This window comes from Danio aesculapii, chromosome 23 (genome assembly GCF_903798145.1).
Source record: "Danio aesculapii chromosome 23, fDanAes4.1, whole genome shotgun sequence".
Lineage (NCBI taxonomy): Eukaryota > Metazoa > Chordata > Actinopteri > Cypriniformes > Danionidae > Danio > Danio aesculapii.
In genome coordinates this window covers 40,098,774-40,117,311 of record NC_079457.1, presented here as the reverse complement: position 1 = coordinate 40,117,311, position 18,538 = coordinate 40,098,774, and the positions used below count along the sequence as shown (strand labels likewise).

Sequence of the window (18,538 nt, the reverse complement as noted above, 5' to 3'; positions counted from 1 at the left end):
ACACATTAAAATTAAGGTAAAAATAAAACTTGATTTGACCTGTACTTATTAAAATATATGAAAGAATAATAATTATATAATAAAAGTTGTGTTCTAAATATGCATGACAAGATTTTATGGTCGCCCACACAAACTAGTGGATGTCTTTTGCAAATCTTGGTTAAAAATGTTAATAATTTGTTTCTCTATAGGGTAATTTTCAACAGTATTTACTAAAAGCATTTTTTTCCCAAACATCAGAATAGCATCACTTGATGAATCTCTGAAGAACTACAATATGGGTAAGATAACTTTGAGTGCAAAATTATTTTAAATTAAATTACTTTGAATTACTTTCAAAAACTTTCAAGTAATTCATAAAACATTTTATAGCCAAAAGCAGACGAAAATCAACTTTTCATTCAATACGATTAACCCTTGTGCACTGTTCAGATTTATTACCCCTTTATTATTTTAGGCATGAAAACATCCACTGAATTAAAATACTGTTAAAATGCATCACACATTACTATTTTTTTTTTTGCATAAATTAATCAACTTCAGTTCTGATCAAAACTACTAAATTGTTTAGAAAATTACAGGATTTTAACTCTTTAATTGCCAAATTCACAAATGATGACACTGATTTGGTGAAAAAACACATACAAAATGATGTATTTTCAATATAAAGTAATTGTGGACTGGATTTTTAAATAATCTTTTATCAAAGTCTTGAACATGTGAACGATTAGTAACAACATTGGCTTTGATGCATTGTTAGATTTGAATTTTTCCTACCTAATTTACTGTTGGTGGCTGTTTTTGCCTCATTGACTTCCTTTATAACTACATTTGATGGTGCATAAATACACAGTCTTTGTTTTTGTTTACTCCATGTAGTTCTGAGAGCTGAGATGCTTACTTTGATTTTCTCAGACACATGAAGGTAAGTGCGTAAAGGTCACTCTCACTCTCACAGACACACATACACACTTTAATTTGCTGTTATAATATATACTCCTTTTTTTTGCACACGCCTATCTAAAGGGTTAATGGTGCCAACTAATGATCAACAGTAAAATACTAATTTTACCTCTTCTCAACAGGGAAAACCACCAACAATCAAAAATGCATGATTATATGGTGTCATGGTTTTGCAATCAAAAGATTATAGTGGAGGTCAATGGGGCAAAAACAGACACCAACAGTAAATTAGGGAGAAAACAAATTCAATCAATCAAAAACAATGCATCAAAGGCAATGTTGTTTCACATGTTAAAGATTTTGATAAAAATGTTAAAAAATAATCCAGTCCACAATTGCTGTTTTTTTTTTTTTCAACAAAATCAGTGACATCATTTGGCAATTAAAAAGTTAAATTCCTGTAATTTTCTAAGCAATTTAGTAGTTTTGATCAGGACTGAGGTTGATTAACAGATTTATGCAAAAAAAGATATATAAAATGAAAAATAATTATCTGAAGCATTTTTACAGAAGTTCAATCCAGTGGATGTTTTCATCCCTAACATAACAAAAGGGTAGTAAATGTGCCCAGATTTGAGTTTTTTTTAATCAAAGCATTTTCTCAAAATAAGATTTATCACCAAAAATCAGTCTGCTAGCTGAAACAGAAAAAGTTATGGCCAAATTAAGACTCAAAATCACCCGAGAGTGGTGTAAAACATGCCCAACAGCACATAAGGGTTAAGTTACCAAAAGTGAAATATATCTACATATGGGTTTTCATTAAAGTAAGCGTATGTGGATATCATGAAGACATAAAAACAGTAAATTCCTAATTTTAAGAAGACATCACTGAATAACTTTATTTTGACTATTTGCTGTCATTTCTGTCTTCCCATAATTCCCCTACCCGGAAACAGCACGCAGCGCGGAAGTACACAGGGGATTTCCTCGACAGTGTGGGCACCTGTCTGAACTCTTCTAGACGTTTTCATTTGATTTACCTTATCAATCTCGATTCAGACTTTTCAGCTTGGTGGTGTTGAAGATGTTGGCCTACCTGAGCGTTTGTGGCTGACTTTAAACCGGCCTGTGTTTCCTTGGCGGAAGACCGACAGACAGTGAATCTGTGCTAGCGCAGAGTCAAAACACTGTTAACGGCGTAAAGAAGGTAGTGATTACCTTCATATTACATCAAACGACATGTTTATCACGGCGTTTATGTGTATCTAATGAATGTGAGTCGTGTTAATGTGTTATTTTGAATGTTTGTTGGTTTAAATGCGGTGAAGCTAGTTGTGTTGTTAGCTGAGCGCGTCTATCACGAGCCTGTAAACAAAACCAAACCGAGTCTCGGATGTCGAATAACAACTACATTCAATCTCATTATTAGACTTCAAAGTGTTTTTGAGGGTTGAGGTAAAGTTGGTTTTATATTCGGTCTTTCTCTTTAATAATGTAATTTCAGAAAAGTAATCTTTGCAAATTCTAAATAGGACAATCATAATAAGTAGCCAATGATGATCAAAGTACAACATTGTTCACAGTCAATGAAATAGTGCTAATGTTGTTTTCAAGTCATTACTAACATGCGATTTCAGACCGAATATTCGAAGTAGCGTGATAAACAATATAGGGACAGTGTCAGAAGTTGTCAGTGAATGAATGTGCAAATTTACCTCAGTCTTTTAAACGGCGCGCGTTTGTCTTTAACTTGTGTATTAGTCTTTGTTTTGACAGGGAAATATCATGACGCCGACTTTGTTTTCAACTTTGATATTTGATATTTCATTTTAAAATGTTTAGAGGTCGTTAACATGGCGACAGTGTCATTAAATGACTCATATCTGTTGTCTTGTTGTAAATTGAAACAATAAGTAAAAGCAGAATTGAATGTGAGATGTGTAAAATGATATAGCTTTACATTTTAAAGCTAGTAACATGTACAGGTTACAGTTAATAACATTTACATATAGTCAATATTCTAATACTGGTAACATCTTACAATATGGCTTCATTTGTTTTGATTAGATAACATGAAATTACTATGAATTCAATTCATGTTTATTTCTATGCTTTATAATGTAGATTTTGTCAAAGCAGCTTAACATAGAAGGTTGTAGTAAATGGAAACTGTGTCAGTCCAGTTTTCAGAGTTGGTTCAGTTCAGTGTGGTTTAAATTTCACTGCTGAAAGTCCAAACGATGAAAAGCAAATTCATTGATGTGCAGCTCCTTAAGTCCCAAACCAACCAAGTAAGCCAGTGGCAACAGTGGCGAGGAACAAAACTTCATCAATTGAATCAAGTGAATGAAACCAGGTTCAGTTGAGCACGTCCATTTCTCCTCTGGCCAAACTTCTTGTGCTGAGCTGAAATAACTTTTTTTTAAATGCAGTTCTAGGATTTGTTTTTAAAACATTTACACATAGATTAGTGAAATCAATGTACTATCAAAGGGATAGTTCACCCAAAAATGAAAATTTTGTAATCATTTACTTCTACTTGTTCCATGTCTGTTTGAGTTTTTGTTTGATGTACACAAATTAAGATAAACTGAAGAATGCTGGAAAAAGCAGCCGTTGACTTTCTTTCTATTTTTCTACTAGGAACGTCAATGTATTTAATAAAAGTTTAGAAACGCTAACATTTTTGGGTGAAATGTCACTTTAATAATATTTAATGTATTCAAGCTAACGTTAACTATTTCTGTTTAAATAAGTTAATAGTAAATTTGTTGATTTGTCTTTTTATTTTAAATGTAAAGTTATTATAAAATAATATTGTGGTGCATTTGTCATTTTAATATATTTTAAAATGGATCATATATGGAGTTTTGCTTCCATTTTAGTTTTATTGGTTGTATTTAAGCAGTTAAGTGTAGCCTGCTTACACTGTAATAAAGTCAAGATAACAAATATTTTTATGCTCCTCAATTTAATAAGTTAGTCAGCTTTCAACTATTTTTTTAAGTTATACAAAGTTTATTTTTTGACATTTTTAGTCGGTTTAATTGATTTTAATTTAAGTTTAATTTAGTTGAGATGACTAAAGTTTATTTGATTTAGTTAAAAAATTTAAGGCAGTAAGTTTTTCTTTTTCAATTGACTGGTTTTAGGGTTTTACTTTCATGCAAGCAATGTAACATTTCATAGGCCAAACATAGATGAAAATATTTATATGAATATAAATATTTATTTGAAAAAGTCACAATTACGGGTCATAAATAGTATAAAGAGTACTATGTTTTCAATAATTTCTAATACGCTACTGAAATGCATATACTGTTACTTTTCATAAAACTTTTAAAAACTATTTTAACAATGATTTCTAAATAGTAATAATAAATGTATCGCTTATTGCTAGTTAATGCATTAACAAATAGGAAAACTGCAGATGTTCATTGCTGTCTTGTGTTGTGTATTTCAGGATCATGGTCCAGCCGCAGCCGTCCGGTGGCTGCACTCTGCAGTGGGAGCTGAACGGCGAGGAGACCGCAGGTTCGGGAGGTCAAGGCTCACTCATGGCCAGTTCACAGGGCTCATTGAGGGTCCCTGCTGATTTAGCTGGAAATGAAATCGTTCAGAAACTCATAACGGACAATCATCAGCTACGTGGTAAGTCTAAATGATTGCCTGTAATACCAGTCAAAAATCTGGGATCAGGGTATTTTTGTTGTTGTTTAATTGAAGTCTCTTCTTCTTACCAAGGCTGCATTTATTTGATCATAAATGCAATATAAACATTAATGTATTGCAAAATGTTATTTAGTTTTTAATATAACCATTTTTGAATTTACTCCAGTCTTCAGGGTCACATGTTCCTTCAGAAATCCTTATCATATGGTGGTTTGCTGTACAGTTATGATCAATTGTTATTGGCACTCAGTCATAACTAATGACTCTTGTAGGAAACTGTGATACATTTCATGTTGTAGGATTCTTTCATAAAAAGATAGTTCAACACAACTAATTAACACCTTTGTATTTTCCTGTATTGACTATTGTAATGCTTTGCTGACTGGAGTTTCAAAAGCTACCCTAAACAAGTTAAAATTAGTACAAAATTCTGCAGCTAGAATTTTCACTAGGACCAGTGCAAGAGAGCACATAACCCCTATTTTGAAAAATCTGCACTGGCTTCCTGTCAGTTTACAAATTGATTTTAAATTCCTCATGCTTGGTCTAGCACCACAATATTTATGAGCTTTTAATCCCATACACTAGACCAGGCATTTTCTTTTTTGGCACCTAAATTGTGGAACTCTTTACTTTCTGATATTCACACTGCTAAATCCATGTGTTTTTTTAAAATCATCTCTTAAAACTGATTTTTTTAGGGTAGCTTTTATTTGATCTTATTTGGCCTTTATATGATTTTTAGATCTATTATTATAATTTTATGTGCTTTTAATTATTTTTATTATTATTTTTTGCATTCATCTTTGTGTCTTTTACTGCTGAACATTTTATTTCTTTAAAGTGCCTTGAGATGCTACTCTTAAAGGCACTATATAAAAATAAACTTTTATTATTTATAATATTTTCTATTATTATTATTATTATTATTATTATTACTTGCTGGATTATTTGACAATGAAGACTGGAGTAATTCATCAATGCTGAAAATTCATCTTTAAATCAATAAATGAAACTGAAAATAAAACTACACTCAATAAGAAAGCATATATATATATATATATATATATATATATATATATATATATATATATATATATATATATATATATATATATATATTATTTTTAAATATATATATATATATATATATATATATATAAGTATTTTTATCTGTGAAAGAAATACTGCATTGATTTTAATTTAATGGTACAATAATCAAAATAACGATTATTATATTTAAGTCGTTTATTCTTGTCTTCCGGAAAAAAAAAATCAGTTTACTGTATTTTTGTTTTTAAAACTTACCAATCTAGCCTTTGTGATCAGAATAATTTTTTTACTCATCCTAAGCATTTGATCAGTAGTGTATGTCTCACACATTTATAACTGAATGCAATGCATTAAAACTTTTCTCCACAGAGGCTCTGAAACGAAGCAATGATGCCCTCAAAGAGAGATGCGAAGAGATGGAGGGCTGGCAGAGGAGGTCAAGAGAAGAGCGAGAGTTCCTGAGCTGTAGATTTCGTGAGGCCAGAGAGTTAGTGCAGCGGCTGGCGCAGGAAAATCAGAGCCTTTTAGGACAACTAAATCTGAGTGTCAGTCAAACAGGGAGTCTGGGCATCTCCAAAGAAACTGGAAGTCAAGACCAAGAGCTGAAGTGCACCAATGCAGAGAAGAATGTCCTCATAGACTCACCAGAAGTAGGTTTTTTTTTTTGTCGGAACTTTAAATAGTTCTCTATTCATTGAATTTAAATTGACATCCTTTTTTGTTGTTTTATCATGCAGGTATTAAATGAAGCTGCACTGACAGACCGCGCTGAAGGAGACACTGACAGACACACAATGCCTCAAAGTTTGGTAAGCCACTGTAAATCTCAGTATTTGGAATTAGAGCTTCATAAATATTGAGTAATGTGAGAATATTTTCTGTTTGTTTGTTTAAAATGGAGATAATGATTCTCTCATGTTTCTGAAATGAATCTATTTACTATGTATGCTGGTTTTTGCCATGGAATCCAATAAATAAAAAGTATTTTTGAGTATTTAATCATACAGTTTTGACGTTTTTTCTTGTAATATTAATTTGGTTCACGTTTTTCATTATCTCTAAATTCTGACCTTTCAGAATTCTGAGTTTGTAGCAATTCGGAATGTTTTACTATCTACGTACACCAGCGAGGATTATAAGCGATTCAAAACAAAAATAGATGTGAAAACATATTTTTGGAATTACATCATTTGGAGGCAAGTATACAAAATTAAGATTGATGATTTTCTTTCTTTTGTAATCAGTTCAAACGAATGATTCAGCTGTCATAAAGACTTCATTAGTTTCATTATCAGCATGAATCTTTCCAATGGCATACGTTTTTTTGTAAGGTGACATGAAATTTTCACTTTTGTCGATTATTTTTGTTTAGTTAGGTTTGTGCTGTGCCTGCCAACTCAACACAAGTGGAAAAAAAACATGTAGCTTGCTTGTCAGAGCCATTTGAATTTCTTGCCATTTTTTTACATAATCAGCTAGGGCTGCGAGCACAATCTCATTTGAATTTTAAGGGACATCAGAGACTTAGTTTACATCTTGTAAAAAGGGGCATAATAGATCCCCTATAAAGGGCCATGAAACCCCCCTCTTTCAGGTCAAGTCTACCTCAGAAATTTTTCCAAAAAGCTCCGAAATGGATTTGGAGCTCTGTAGGCAGAGTGAAGAGTAGGCATGGCCAACAGTGCAGGGGGAAAAGAGTGGAGCGAACACAAATCGTGAGGAGACGCATGAATTTATAGTTTACAAAGTTAAAATGCTAAGAAATAAACAGTAAGTTATTTAATGCCCTGTTATATTTGTTATTCGTAATTTCATACACACACAACCACAATTTGTTCTATCATGATAAAGATAATCGTGTTTATATAAACACTATAAATGAGGAGGACTTCTCTCCTCCTCAATCAGAAACAGTGGATAGACAGGGCAAGAGACGTGCTGCACTGCTATTTCAACCTGCTAGTAGTCTAGAGGATTTTAAACATGTGCGAACACAGCAGCACGGATATAGGCGGTGTGTCTGAATAACGAATTCAACTGATAAAAGACACAGTCCGCCATTCTCCGATTCTCGTACAGCTCTCCTGACAAAAAATGCTTGCTGCAAACCAACAGCTTTGCTGTATCGGGCCTGACAGAAAACATGCAACAAACCTCGTGGATAATGGAAACAAACACACACGGCTCGTTCCGTGTAGATGCTATCTCACCCAGTCATTGGGTCTCAGCCTGGCAGGTCTGCTTTGCCTTCGGAAAGCATGTGCTCTCATGAATAATTAAGCAGCAGGGTCTTCTCATAGGATAAGAAAACTCCGCTATGAATAATAATGAGAAACCGACGCGTCATCACTCCACTTACAGTTTTGCGCTATGTCACTGATTTGGTCCCGCCCCAAAAATTATTTTAAACCCGGAAGATGAAATTAGCTGACAAAAGCTCAAAATTATCCAGTTTTCCCCACAATTAAAGCTGATAAGTGCAAACTTTGTTTTAACTGATGCTCAATACACACAAATCTGTTAAAATCTCAAAAAAGTACCCCAGGGTTTCTTGAATCTTTTAAAGGATGTCGCTGTACCTACAATTGTCCGAAACAAGTAATTTTTTAACATATAATTAATGTTTGTTTTGTTTTGTAACGGTTTACAAACACCAATCTAAGGTCACTCATGTTTAGAATCAGACCATCTTCTGCCTCATTCACACTAGCAGCGACTTTGTAGCTGCCTGTCGCTTGGGGTGACGATCTGCTGCAAACGTAGGGGTGTGTAGATCTACAGCACAGAGAATACAACCGGCCTCTGAGCGAGTTGAAAGAAGTCGTTTAAGAAAGTCAGTCTTCATTTGCATAAAGTTGAAAGATTCTCAAATTTTTTCGCTTCGCTAGACACGCCCACTTGGTCGCTAACGATTGATGTCACTCATGTAGACGGAGGTCGCTCACTCGCTGTTGAAATGAACGGTCGCTTGTTACGTTGCCGCTGCAGGTCACTCGTAGTGTGAATGAAGCTTTTCCTTTTTCATGAGGAGAAGAGCTGTGTTTGTCAGTGTGGGGGTTATTGGATTTACCATTAACACGAGTATTTTCTTATAAAGATGTTTGTTTGAATACATTTTACATTCATAATAGTGGCTGCAATGTCAAGCAATGGTAAAATTATACGTAATGATTATGCGCGCAGGAGATGGCCCGGCATGATCTTACATTTTGTCATTATTAAGTGGAAACATCTTCAATTGCTCCATGTCAGCAAAAAGTCAGCAAAAGCTTGAGGCTTGGCTGAATGCTGTGTGTCTGTGCACTGGTCAAGAATTAATGGGTAGCACAGCCATTCCTGATGCAGCCTTATATTACCAATGTTAAAGTGTTTTTTTTTTTGTAAAGTTTAAGATTGTTACTTTTTTTTTTACTCAACACCAATAGCAGCTTATTTAAAAAAACACGACACGCAACGGCTCTCTGTGGGCTGAGGTGTTTTTGACAGTGTAAAATGGTGTTTATTTACAATACCATTATATAAATTAAATGATTTACTTTTTATTAAGCCCCTAAAGAATCATATTCACTTGTGTAAATGGGCATCTGATGTCACCTTTATCTATTATTATTATTATTATTATTATAATTATTATTATTATTATTATTATTTGCTACCTATTGGCATAGCATGAAGTTGACATGACGTTAATCAAGTTTCTTTCAAAAGATGATTTTCTCTAATTTGAGGATCATCGTAGACCTCAGAGTTTATTCAAACTGTAAACCATTATCTCATTACCTCTGTCAGAGGTTGAAAAGACTATAGCCTGAAGCGTTCTAATGTCCACATCTCTAAACAGCCCTCTCTTGGTCAGTAGCTTTAAGAAATACTGATTCACTCAGATCATACTTATGTGATCAGGTTTAACAGACACAGCACAAATTGGCACTGTCTTTGTCTTTATCTGTGATCCAGACATATCAAAGTCCAAATATATCAAAAGATAAGATGATTATATAAATATTTGTCTTGTTTTTTTTTTTTGTTACTCTTCAGCCTGCCGAGGGCTCTAATGATTTCCTGAAACTGCTGAAAAGCCATAAAGAGAAGCTGGAGGAAGGCATGCGGTCTTTGAGGAGGAAGAATGAGGAGCTGGAGAAGGAGAAAGCAATGAACGAGAAGGAGAGAGAGAATCTCCTCACTGCACTGGAGCAGTTGCGCTCCAAACTGACTCAGGTTGAGCATTTCATTCTCATAGGTTTATGAGTACAGTTGAGAAATAACATTTCTAAGACCGTTTCTTTATAGGGATGCACTGAAAACTGACAGCAAAATTAGTTATTAATAATTATTTATTATTTTAGAAAATAAAATGGCTTTGCAAGACTTTTAAAATTGAAGTCAATAGATTAAGTTATACTGGCCATAAAACAAAAGCCAATAAAGTCACCAGTGTTTACAGTTGGTCTGTACAGAACCCATATAAAAATAAGAACATAAAGTCATTATGCTCTGTAAACCATCGAATATGTTGTACTCTGAGCAAACCATCTGCATGCGTCATCAGAACTTGTCAGATTGCAGAGCAGATTGGTGTACGAGTTGACTGGCGTCATTTTAAAGGGGACCTATTGTGCAAAAATCACTTTTGTAAGGCTTTTAAACACAGTTGTGTGGCAACAGTCTGTTAAAATAAATAGCTTCTAATGGTAAAAATGTATTCATTAATATTTATATAATAGCACTTGATGAAAAACTCTTGATAAGAAACACTTTGATTGACATTCTCCCGTTGTACATGTCATGAGAGGCGGATAGCCCCGCCCATTAGTGACGATCTCTCCCTCATTAGCATAGGGCATTAGTCTTGTTTTTGAATATGCCCATATGCTGACACACAGGCATTTGTAGCTCCACCCTCTTTTGAAAATAGGGCTGGGGCACATTTCTCATTTGAATTTAAAGCTACAGTCACCAAAATGGCACAATTTATATCAAAGCTTTGAAGGGGCAGCTTCAAAGAGTTGTAAAACATTATTTGTGGGGTATTTTGAGCTGAAACTTCACATACACACACACACTCTAGGGACATCAGAGACTTATATCTGATATTTAGAGTTTTTGTAAAGAAATCTCCTGGGGTTCGTTCTTTGTACGTGGGTTACTCAATTAGCTGGATTTGGATATTGACAATTTTACACGATCCAGGATCAGCTGTCTGAAATGATCCTATCAGTCCTTAGATCGTTTAAGCAGGGTTTTTTTTTTGTCCCATTGAGATACAATATCTCTTCTACCAAGGAGTCCTGGTTAAGACTAAGGCAACATAGGACAAAGTTACAAAAAAATAAATAAATAAATAAAATACATGTCACAGCACAAAGACACACAAAAATAGTAGAAACCATAATCAATTGCTAAAACATGTGCACTGTTCTAAATTGACAGTCTTTAAAATATATTTAAATATAGCAATAGATGGTTCATTAAGGCTGCTTTAAAATTGCAATACTTTGAAGCATTATTACAATTTGAAAGAACATTTTCTTGTAATAGATTTAAAACCCTTATTTATCATCATTACTCCAGTCTTTAGTGTCACATAATGCTTCAGTAATCATTTCAATTTACTAATTTGCTGCTCAAGAAATATGTAACATTCTTATCAGTGTTGTAAAGAACAACAACATAATGGAATCGGTCTGCCTAAAGCAGGGATGTCCAAACTCGGTCCTGGAGGGCCGGTGTCCTGGAGAGTTTACCTCCAACCCTAATCAAACACACCTGAACCAGCTAATCAAGCTCTTATTAGATAAATTAGAAGCTTCCTGGCAGGTGTGTTAAAGCAAGTTGGAAATTAACTCTCTCCATGACACCGGCACTCCAGGACTGAGTTTGGTCACCCCTTGCCTAAAGAATGCTCAATATTCACAGCTAAAGCCTGTGCTTTACTTTTAGCATTGGAATATTTAGAATATGTCCAACAAAAGAACTCTATCATTTTTACACTCTGATTCAGGGATCACCTAATTGTTCCTGGAGGTCCAGTGTCCTGCAGAGTTTAGCTCCAACCGTAATCAAACACACCTGAACAAGCTAATCAAGGTCTTACTAGGTATACTTGAAACACCCAGGCAGTTGTGTTGAGGCAAGTTGGAGCTAAACCCTGCAGGGCACCGGACCTCCAGGATTGAGATTGGTGTGACCCCTGCTGTAAATCATTCCTCCAAGTGATGGAATCTTCAAAAAAATGATCATCCTTTGATTTGATAATATTTTAACTAAAGTTCACCATCTACAAAACCAGTTTTATCATATCATATTTTTTGCTGGGTTCCAGGACATGTTGGGCTTAGCAGCTGCTAAGGACGCTTTTAAACAAATAATGAACAAATATCAAATTCCTCCTTCAGAGATGAGACTTTTTATCAATGTTATTTTAAACAAGTGGCAAGAGGAGTGGGATGCATTGGAAAATAATAAATTGTACGACATTCAACCTGAAATCTAAAACTGAATTTTAAGACATTTTAGGACTAGATTCGATCAAGTGATTTGGACATACGAGAAAAACACTTGGTTATTTGCTCAAAGGTGAAGACCCCACTCAATGTTTGTACTGCACAATTCATCTTACAGTAAAACACACACTAATATGACAGCGTTCGCAGGGAAAGGTTTTTGTCAAACATTACATGTGTGCATCATATCACCAATTACATGGAAATTAATACTGCTTGAACAAATAAACTCTATTTGAGCTTTTTCAGATTTCTATTAAACTACATTTTGAAAGAAATTAAATTTAAATCTAAATATTATGCAATGATGCCACTGAACATTTGGCTACTGGATACTGAGTTTGTGATTAGTCTTTCCTGCATTTATTTGTATGTTGTTTTTTTTTTTGTATCCGTTTCGTTATTTATTTTTTGCAAGATACTAGTATTGACCTAAAGCACAAATTAAAGGTTTAACCAGGTTAATTAGGTGAAAGTTAAGTTAATTGGGCAATAACAGCAGTGGTTTGTTCTGTAGCGTCTTAATGGGGCTAATTATATTGTCCTTAACATTTTTATTTATTAAAACTGCTTTTATTTCATCCCAACTAAAAAAAATAACCCAGCAGGCACAGGACGTCAACATGACATTAGATTAGCAAAGTGACATGAGGAAAAAATCTAAAATTTTTATCATGTATTAGCGCTGAAAATCTTATTTAATTTATGTATTTATTTGTTTTTAGTAGTTTTTATTTATTTTTATTATTGAAATGTTCTTGCCATGAAAATCCATTGCTGGCATGGCATTCATTTATAAAAATAAATGCATAAATCAGTGTTGTAAGCCATTACATATGCTGTCTTTTTCGCATGTTGCTCACTTGTGTTAACTGATTTCTCTTGTGTCTGTCAGAACGTTGGGGTTACTGAAGAGTCAGTCCAGCAGACGTGCGCTGTCACTGTTCCTGCAGAGAGGTACAATCAGACCTTCAGTTTCCTCTGCTTTTTTTCCCGCTACAGCTGATAATGATGCTCTGTCATCTTTGCATGGTCTGATTGGATTGTAATAAATCTCAAGGTGCTTTGCTTCCTTTTCTTGTAATGTGAACGGTTTGGAATTTCTCTTTTCTGTCTTCTGTTTGGACCCGTGTGTCTGCTTAGCTCTCACTTGGCTAACATAACTGAGCAGCTTCAGGCCACACAAGGCAGGTGAGGGCAACCGTGTCTCACTCGACGTGTGCATGAGTGTCCATCCCCTCATTCAGTAAATCCTGTTTTACGATTCTCATATAAACCGATGTTCACATATTTGAAGTCAGGAAGATTATTATTTTTTTATTGTAAGATATAAATTAGTAGTTTTATTAAGTAATTATATTCACCCAAAATTAATTTATAGTGGTCATTAAAGATTTAAAATATTATTTTATAAATTACATTCAGCATGTTAGATTAATTTAAATGACCATTTAACAATGAAAAAATATCAGATCTAAATGTCCTTTTTTAGAATCTATATTTTAATAGAAATGTTTTACTTTTCATAGTAATATTTACCAAAGTTAATGTTTTTACTTTTGATCAATAAATGCCACCTGGTTAAAGGTATAGTTCACAGAAAAATGTACATTTATTTTACTTTATTAATTCCTTTCTTCTGTTGAACTCAAAAGAAGATATTTTGAAGAAAGCTCAGAAATATTTGTAACCATTGACTTTAATAATATGAATTTCTAATAACAAGTACAGTTAGCGCTGGTATATAATAGAAACCTTTCTGAAATGGCACAATGGATACATTTACGTAGGACAAACGTACATTATTTTAGTTAGCATGAGTATTAACATTTCAATGATTTGTACACTTGCGTATAACAGTCAGTGATGGACTGGCCAACCGTTCAGGGAGTTTATAGCATTTCTTTTAAAAAGTATAGGTGGTCGTATTATTTGAATGATGATTATGTTATTTGCTGATGTTTTTATTTTAATCTCTCCAACTTAACAAATATTAAAAGCATCTTATTGTTTCATATTCTGATTATTTTAGTAGATGATTAAACTTAACATGCTTGGCTAAATTAGCCTAATATATAGAACAAAGTAGGGAGAATAAATACTGTGGAAGTCAATGGTTACAGGTTTTCAACATTCCTCATAATATCTTCTTTTATGTTCAACGGAAGAAAGAAACTCAATCAGATTTGGAACAAGTGAAGGTAAAGGATGACAGTGTTTTCAGTTTTGTCTGAACTATCCCTTTAAGCTAACATAACATCGCACAAACATTGGTCAAAGTGTCTGTATGTTATTTTATTGTATAGCATAGAAATAAAAATGTAAGGTTTTGTTTATTTTTATTACACTAGGCCTAAATAGAGACGTTTGTAGCATAAATACAAAAAAAGCTTGAGCTCTCATTAGGGGCTTTTGCACCAAAAGGAACTTTTTTACAGTTCCTAGAACTATTATTGGAAGTTCCCACTTTTTGCTGTTTGCATTGCGGTTTTGATTATTTGTTCTTTACTGTTTTTTAATGCATTTGACCACATTTATACACTTAGTACAATAGCAGTCTGGTCAAAACAAGTGAACATGAACAAACTTGAAACATTTGAGTCCCCATTTTACAGCTGTGTTTGATGTTAATCACTTGTGATCAGATTGACAGAAAAGTAACTTAACACAAGGTTTAAACCGGGTCTAAAATGAATTTCTGTGCTGTGATGCAGGTACAGGGAGCTGCAGGAGAAGCTGGACTGTCTTCAGAAAAACTCTTTTCAGAGAGACAGAACTGAGGCTCTGCTCAAACAGAAGGAGAAAGAGTTTGTTCAGGTACAAAAGGACAGTGAAGCGCTGAGATTGCAAGTAACGTCGCTTCTCGGAGAGCTGAACGAACGACAAAACTGGCTGGAGAAGAGCGAAGCAGAGAAACAAACCTTAGAAGACAAGTAAGTGAATCTCTTTCAGAGTTTTGCAAAAAGAAAAAAAATCGAATTTTTGGTACTAAAAAAAATTGCTGTTAAAAAGTTTGCTGTATGGTATTTGAAAATAAAACCAATTGTTAATTGAAAAAAATGTGAACACATTTGAACACATTGATGGAAAATGATGCATATGCTTATGTGTGTGCATCCGCTTGTGTGTCTGTGTTTGTGCGTGTGTGTGTGTGAGTGAGTGACTGATAGAGGGGATGACAACAGATGCATATATACAATGTATGGCGATTGATACAGTTGAAACAACATCACATGACACCAATCAAACCTGATGAGCACATAGACCCTTTTCACAAGACTGTTATGGCGCGTTTCATCAGCGTCTTAAATCCTAGTTTTTTTTTTTTTTTTATTAAAAAATAAATGATATCATCTTTGCATCAGAAATGACCAAAAAATTAATGACCACTTATTCGAGCTGTTTCTAATGCTGTGTCTATGGATGGGACAGTAAATTTGACCTTGTTCTCTCTACTGGCTGCCGTTATCAGTTTCGCACAATTTGTTTGCTTTTTCTGAAAGTCTTGATCATAACACTGTTGTTTGTATTTTATTATTTGCGCAAATGGGATTGTAAAAAAAATAATTTGTTGTACTTTCCCATTCACTGCGCTCTGAGTTTACCGATGAAGGTTAATCAGAAGCAAATCTCGAGAGCTTGCAAATCTGAATGTGAGAACTTGATAATATTTCAGTGTTTCCTCTTGGATTTTTTCCAGCTGTGGCGGCAGGACTTTTTTACACAGATCTACCAACTACCTGTGGTGTTATTTCAATGACAAATGTTGTGAGCGCAGTATTACAAGTCGAGATGGCATTTATGTAATGGCCTACGAGTATGTGAATCTCTTTGCTTGCGCGCCGATTTCCTCTGCTCGTGCACAAAACTTCTTGCACGCCCCCTCAAATATACGCTTCTCAAGCGCAGACCTTCTTGTGCGCTCTCAAATAAACGCTGCTGAACTGCGATTTAGTGCGTAACAAGTATGTCTCCAACATTTATTAGATTTTGCTAGGAATATTTATGAATGTCTCCAATAGATCTACAGAGCGGTATTAATGCGTCCTGAAGTAAAGTGAAACGGCTTAACGTTGTGTTTGCTGGCCTCACGCATCACGCACCTGTCAGTCAGTCAGCAGGTAATCTTAAAGGGTTAAACAAATACTAATGCACAGCACTACTACGGTTACAGAAAAGTTTGCGCTGTTATAATTCACTTACCTTTTAATACGTTTTGGTTTTGCGATTATCACCCGCTATTTAAAAAAACAAAAAAAAAACAGGACTGAATATTTTGAATGAGAAGCTGTAATGTAGCATGGCGCACTGCCACGGAAGAATGAATGTAGCAGAAACCATGTATTTGTATGTGTAGTCTTTTCTCACAAGTTCTCGCATTTAGACTGGCAAACTCTCAAGGTTTGCTTCTCATATACCTTCATATTTATCCAACTCTTACGACTTTCACTGCTGAGAAACTTGGAAATGTGAAAAGGGTCCATTCAATTTGCAGATACTTAAAAAAATAATAAGGGTAAATAAATATTTTGATATTTGCTTGATTTTTTTTATTTAATTTTTTTTCATTAAGTCCAGCAATTTGAAAATCCTTATACTACTTTTTATCAGGCTTGTTTTTATTTGTACGCTGTAAAAATGGTAAAACAAATGTTTTATTGTACTTTAAATTTTTGGAATAAGTAATCAGGTTTAATTGAATGTCTTTTGTCAGTTTGATTGAAGTAAGTTAATGACGAGAAAAGTTAATTTGATTCAACTAAGAAGTTTAGGCAGCAAGATATTTTTATAGTGTTTTTTTTTTGTTATATACAAATCATGATTACTAATAAACAGATATGAAAATTATTTACAGTTGAAGTCAGAATTATTAGCCCCCCCTTGAATTTTATTATTTTCTAATTTTAAATTTTTAATGTATTTTCCAAATGATGTTTAACAGAGCAAGGAAATTTTCACAGTATGTCTGATAATATTTTTTCTTCTGGAGAATGTCTTATTTCTTTTATTTCGGCTAGAATAAAAGCAGTTTTATATTTTTTTTAAATCATTTAAAGTTCTAAATTATTAGCCCCCTTAAGTTATATATTTTTTCGATAGTCTACGGAACAAACCATCGATATACAGTAGCTTCCCTAATCACCCTAACCTGCCTAGTTAACCTAATTAACCTAGTTAAACCTTTAAATATCACTTTAAGCTCTATAGAAGTGTCTTGAAAAATATCTAGTCAAATATTATTTACTGTCATCATGGCAAAGATAAAATAAATCAGTTATTAGAAATGAGTTATTAAAACTTATGATTAGAAATGTGCTAAAATCTTTTAGGGAAAAAATTAACGGGGGCTGATAATTCAACTGTAATAATTTAACTGACTTCAACTGTATATAAATGTAAATTACTTATTGAATAATACAATTACTTATTGAATTGTACAAGTGTTGCCATGAATATGGCTGATGTGGCATTAAAATATAAAAATAATAATTTAAGTGATCAAAAAATATCAAAATCCTGAAACGTCTGCTCTTAGTTCTTTTGAATCCGAGCGTCTTTGTGTATAATTTCTGTTTAATCTCCAGGCTGGTCACGAAGAGTGAGCGTCTGCAGACTGTAGAGAGAGAGATGGAGCAGCAGAAGAAGCAGCACAGCGTGACTGTAGACAATCTTTTACTGAAGACACAGAATCTGGAGGCCGCACTGAAGAACGAGAGGCTCGTCATAGTGGAGGAGAGGTGAGTTCAGAAGGAGGAAGAAAACAGCTTCTTGTTGTGATTGTTAGAGTTGTGACAGCAAGCCACAAATCCTGTTGCTCTTCTTTTTGTCTAGGAGGAAGCTGGCCCAGCTCCAGCATGCATACACGTGTCTGTTTCAGGATTATGACAACAAACTTAAAAGTGAAAAACAAGCCAATCACAGGGTAGGTAGCTGCTGCTTTTGGACTCTTTATTGGTTATGATACCATTTTCTTTGTACGTTTCTGTTTGTCTGTGACCAGTAATGAAGAATTTTTTTTTTTTTTTTTTACATAAATTAAATGTTTTATTTTTTGTATTTATTCATATTTCATATTTCTAGGGATAGCTTTTATTTTTATACTATATTTTGCTGTATTTGTCATTTTATTTATTTATTTGATTAATCAATTTAACCTTAGCTTGTTTTAATTTAATTTTTTTGATTTCTTTTTAGTTTATTTTAGATTTTTTATTTACAATTTAATTTTTTTCAGCATTTTTACAGATTGAAAGATTTTTCATAGTTTTTATTTTAGTTAGCAATAGCAAACAATAGGTAAAAAATTATCAAACAAAAAATAAATCATGAAAATCCTTATGATTGTGTGTGTGAAAGTCATTAAACCCAATGAAATTACATTTATTTTCATTATTCATCATATA

At 33.7% G+C, this 18,538-nt stretch overlaps 1 protein-coding gene across 2 annotated transcripts in view; it reads left to right on the top strand.

Moving 5' to 3' along the window:
* Positions 1–1,847: 1,847 nt before the first annotated feature.
* Positions 1,848–18,538, top strand: part of ikbkg (inhibitor of nuclear factor kappa B kinase regulatory subunit gamma) — a 24,548-nt gene continuing 7,857 nt past the window's right edge. The window contains exons 1-10 of one of the 2 annotated variants that reach the window (XM_056449217.1): positions 1,848–2,113; positions 4,370–4,557; positions 6,001–6,281; positions 6,369–6,440; positions 9,670–9,849; positions 13,030–13,091; positions 13,278–13,325; positions 14,849–15,067; positions 17,720–17,872; positions 17,967–18,057. In XM_056449217.1, coding sequence (XP_056305192.1) covers positions 4,374–4,557; positions 6,001–6,281; positions 6,369–6,440; positions 9,670–9,849; positions 13,030–13,091; positions 13,278–13,325; positions 14,849–15,067; positions 17,720–17,872; positions 17,967–18,057 — 1,290 coding nt within the window. In that variant the 5' untranslated portion in view covers positions 1,848–2,113; positions 4,370–4,373. The remainder of the gene's footprint in view (positions 2,114–4,369; positions 4,558–6,000; positions 6,282–6,368; positions 6,441–9,669; positions 9,850–13,029; positions 13,092–13,277; positions 13,326–14,848; positions 15,068–17,719; positions 17,873–17,966; positions 18,058–18,538) is intronic. The other variant, XM_056449218.1, reaches the window with a different exon arrangement.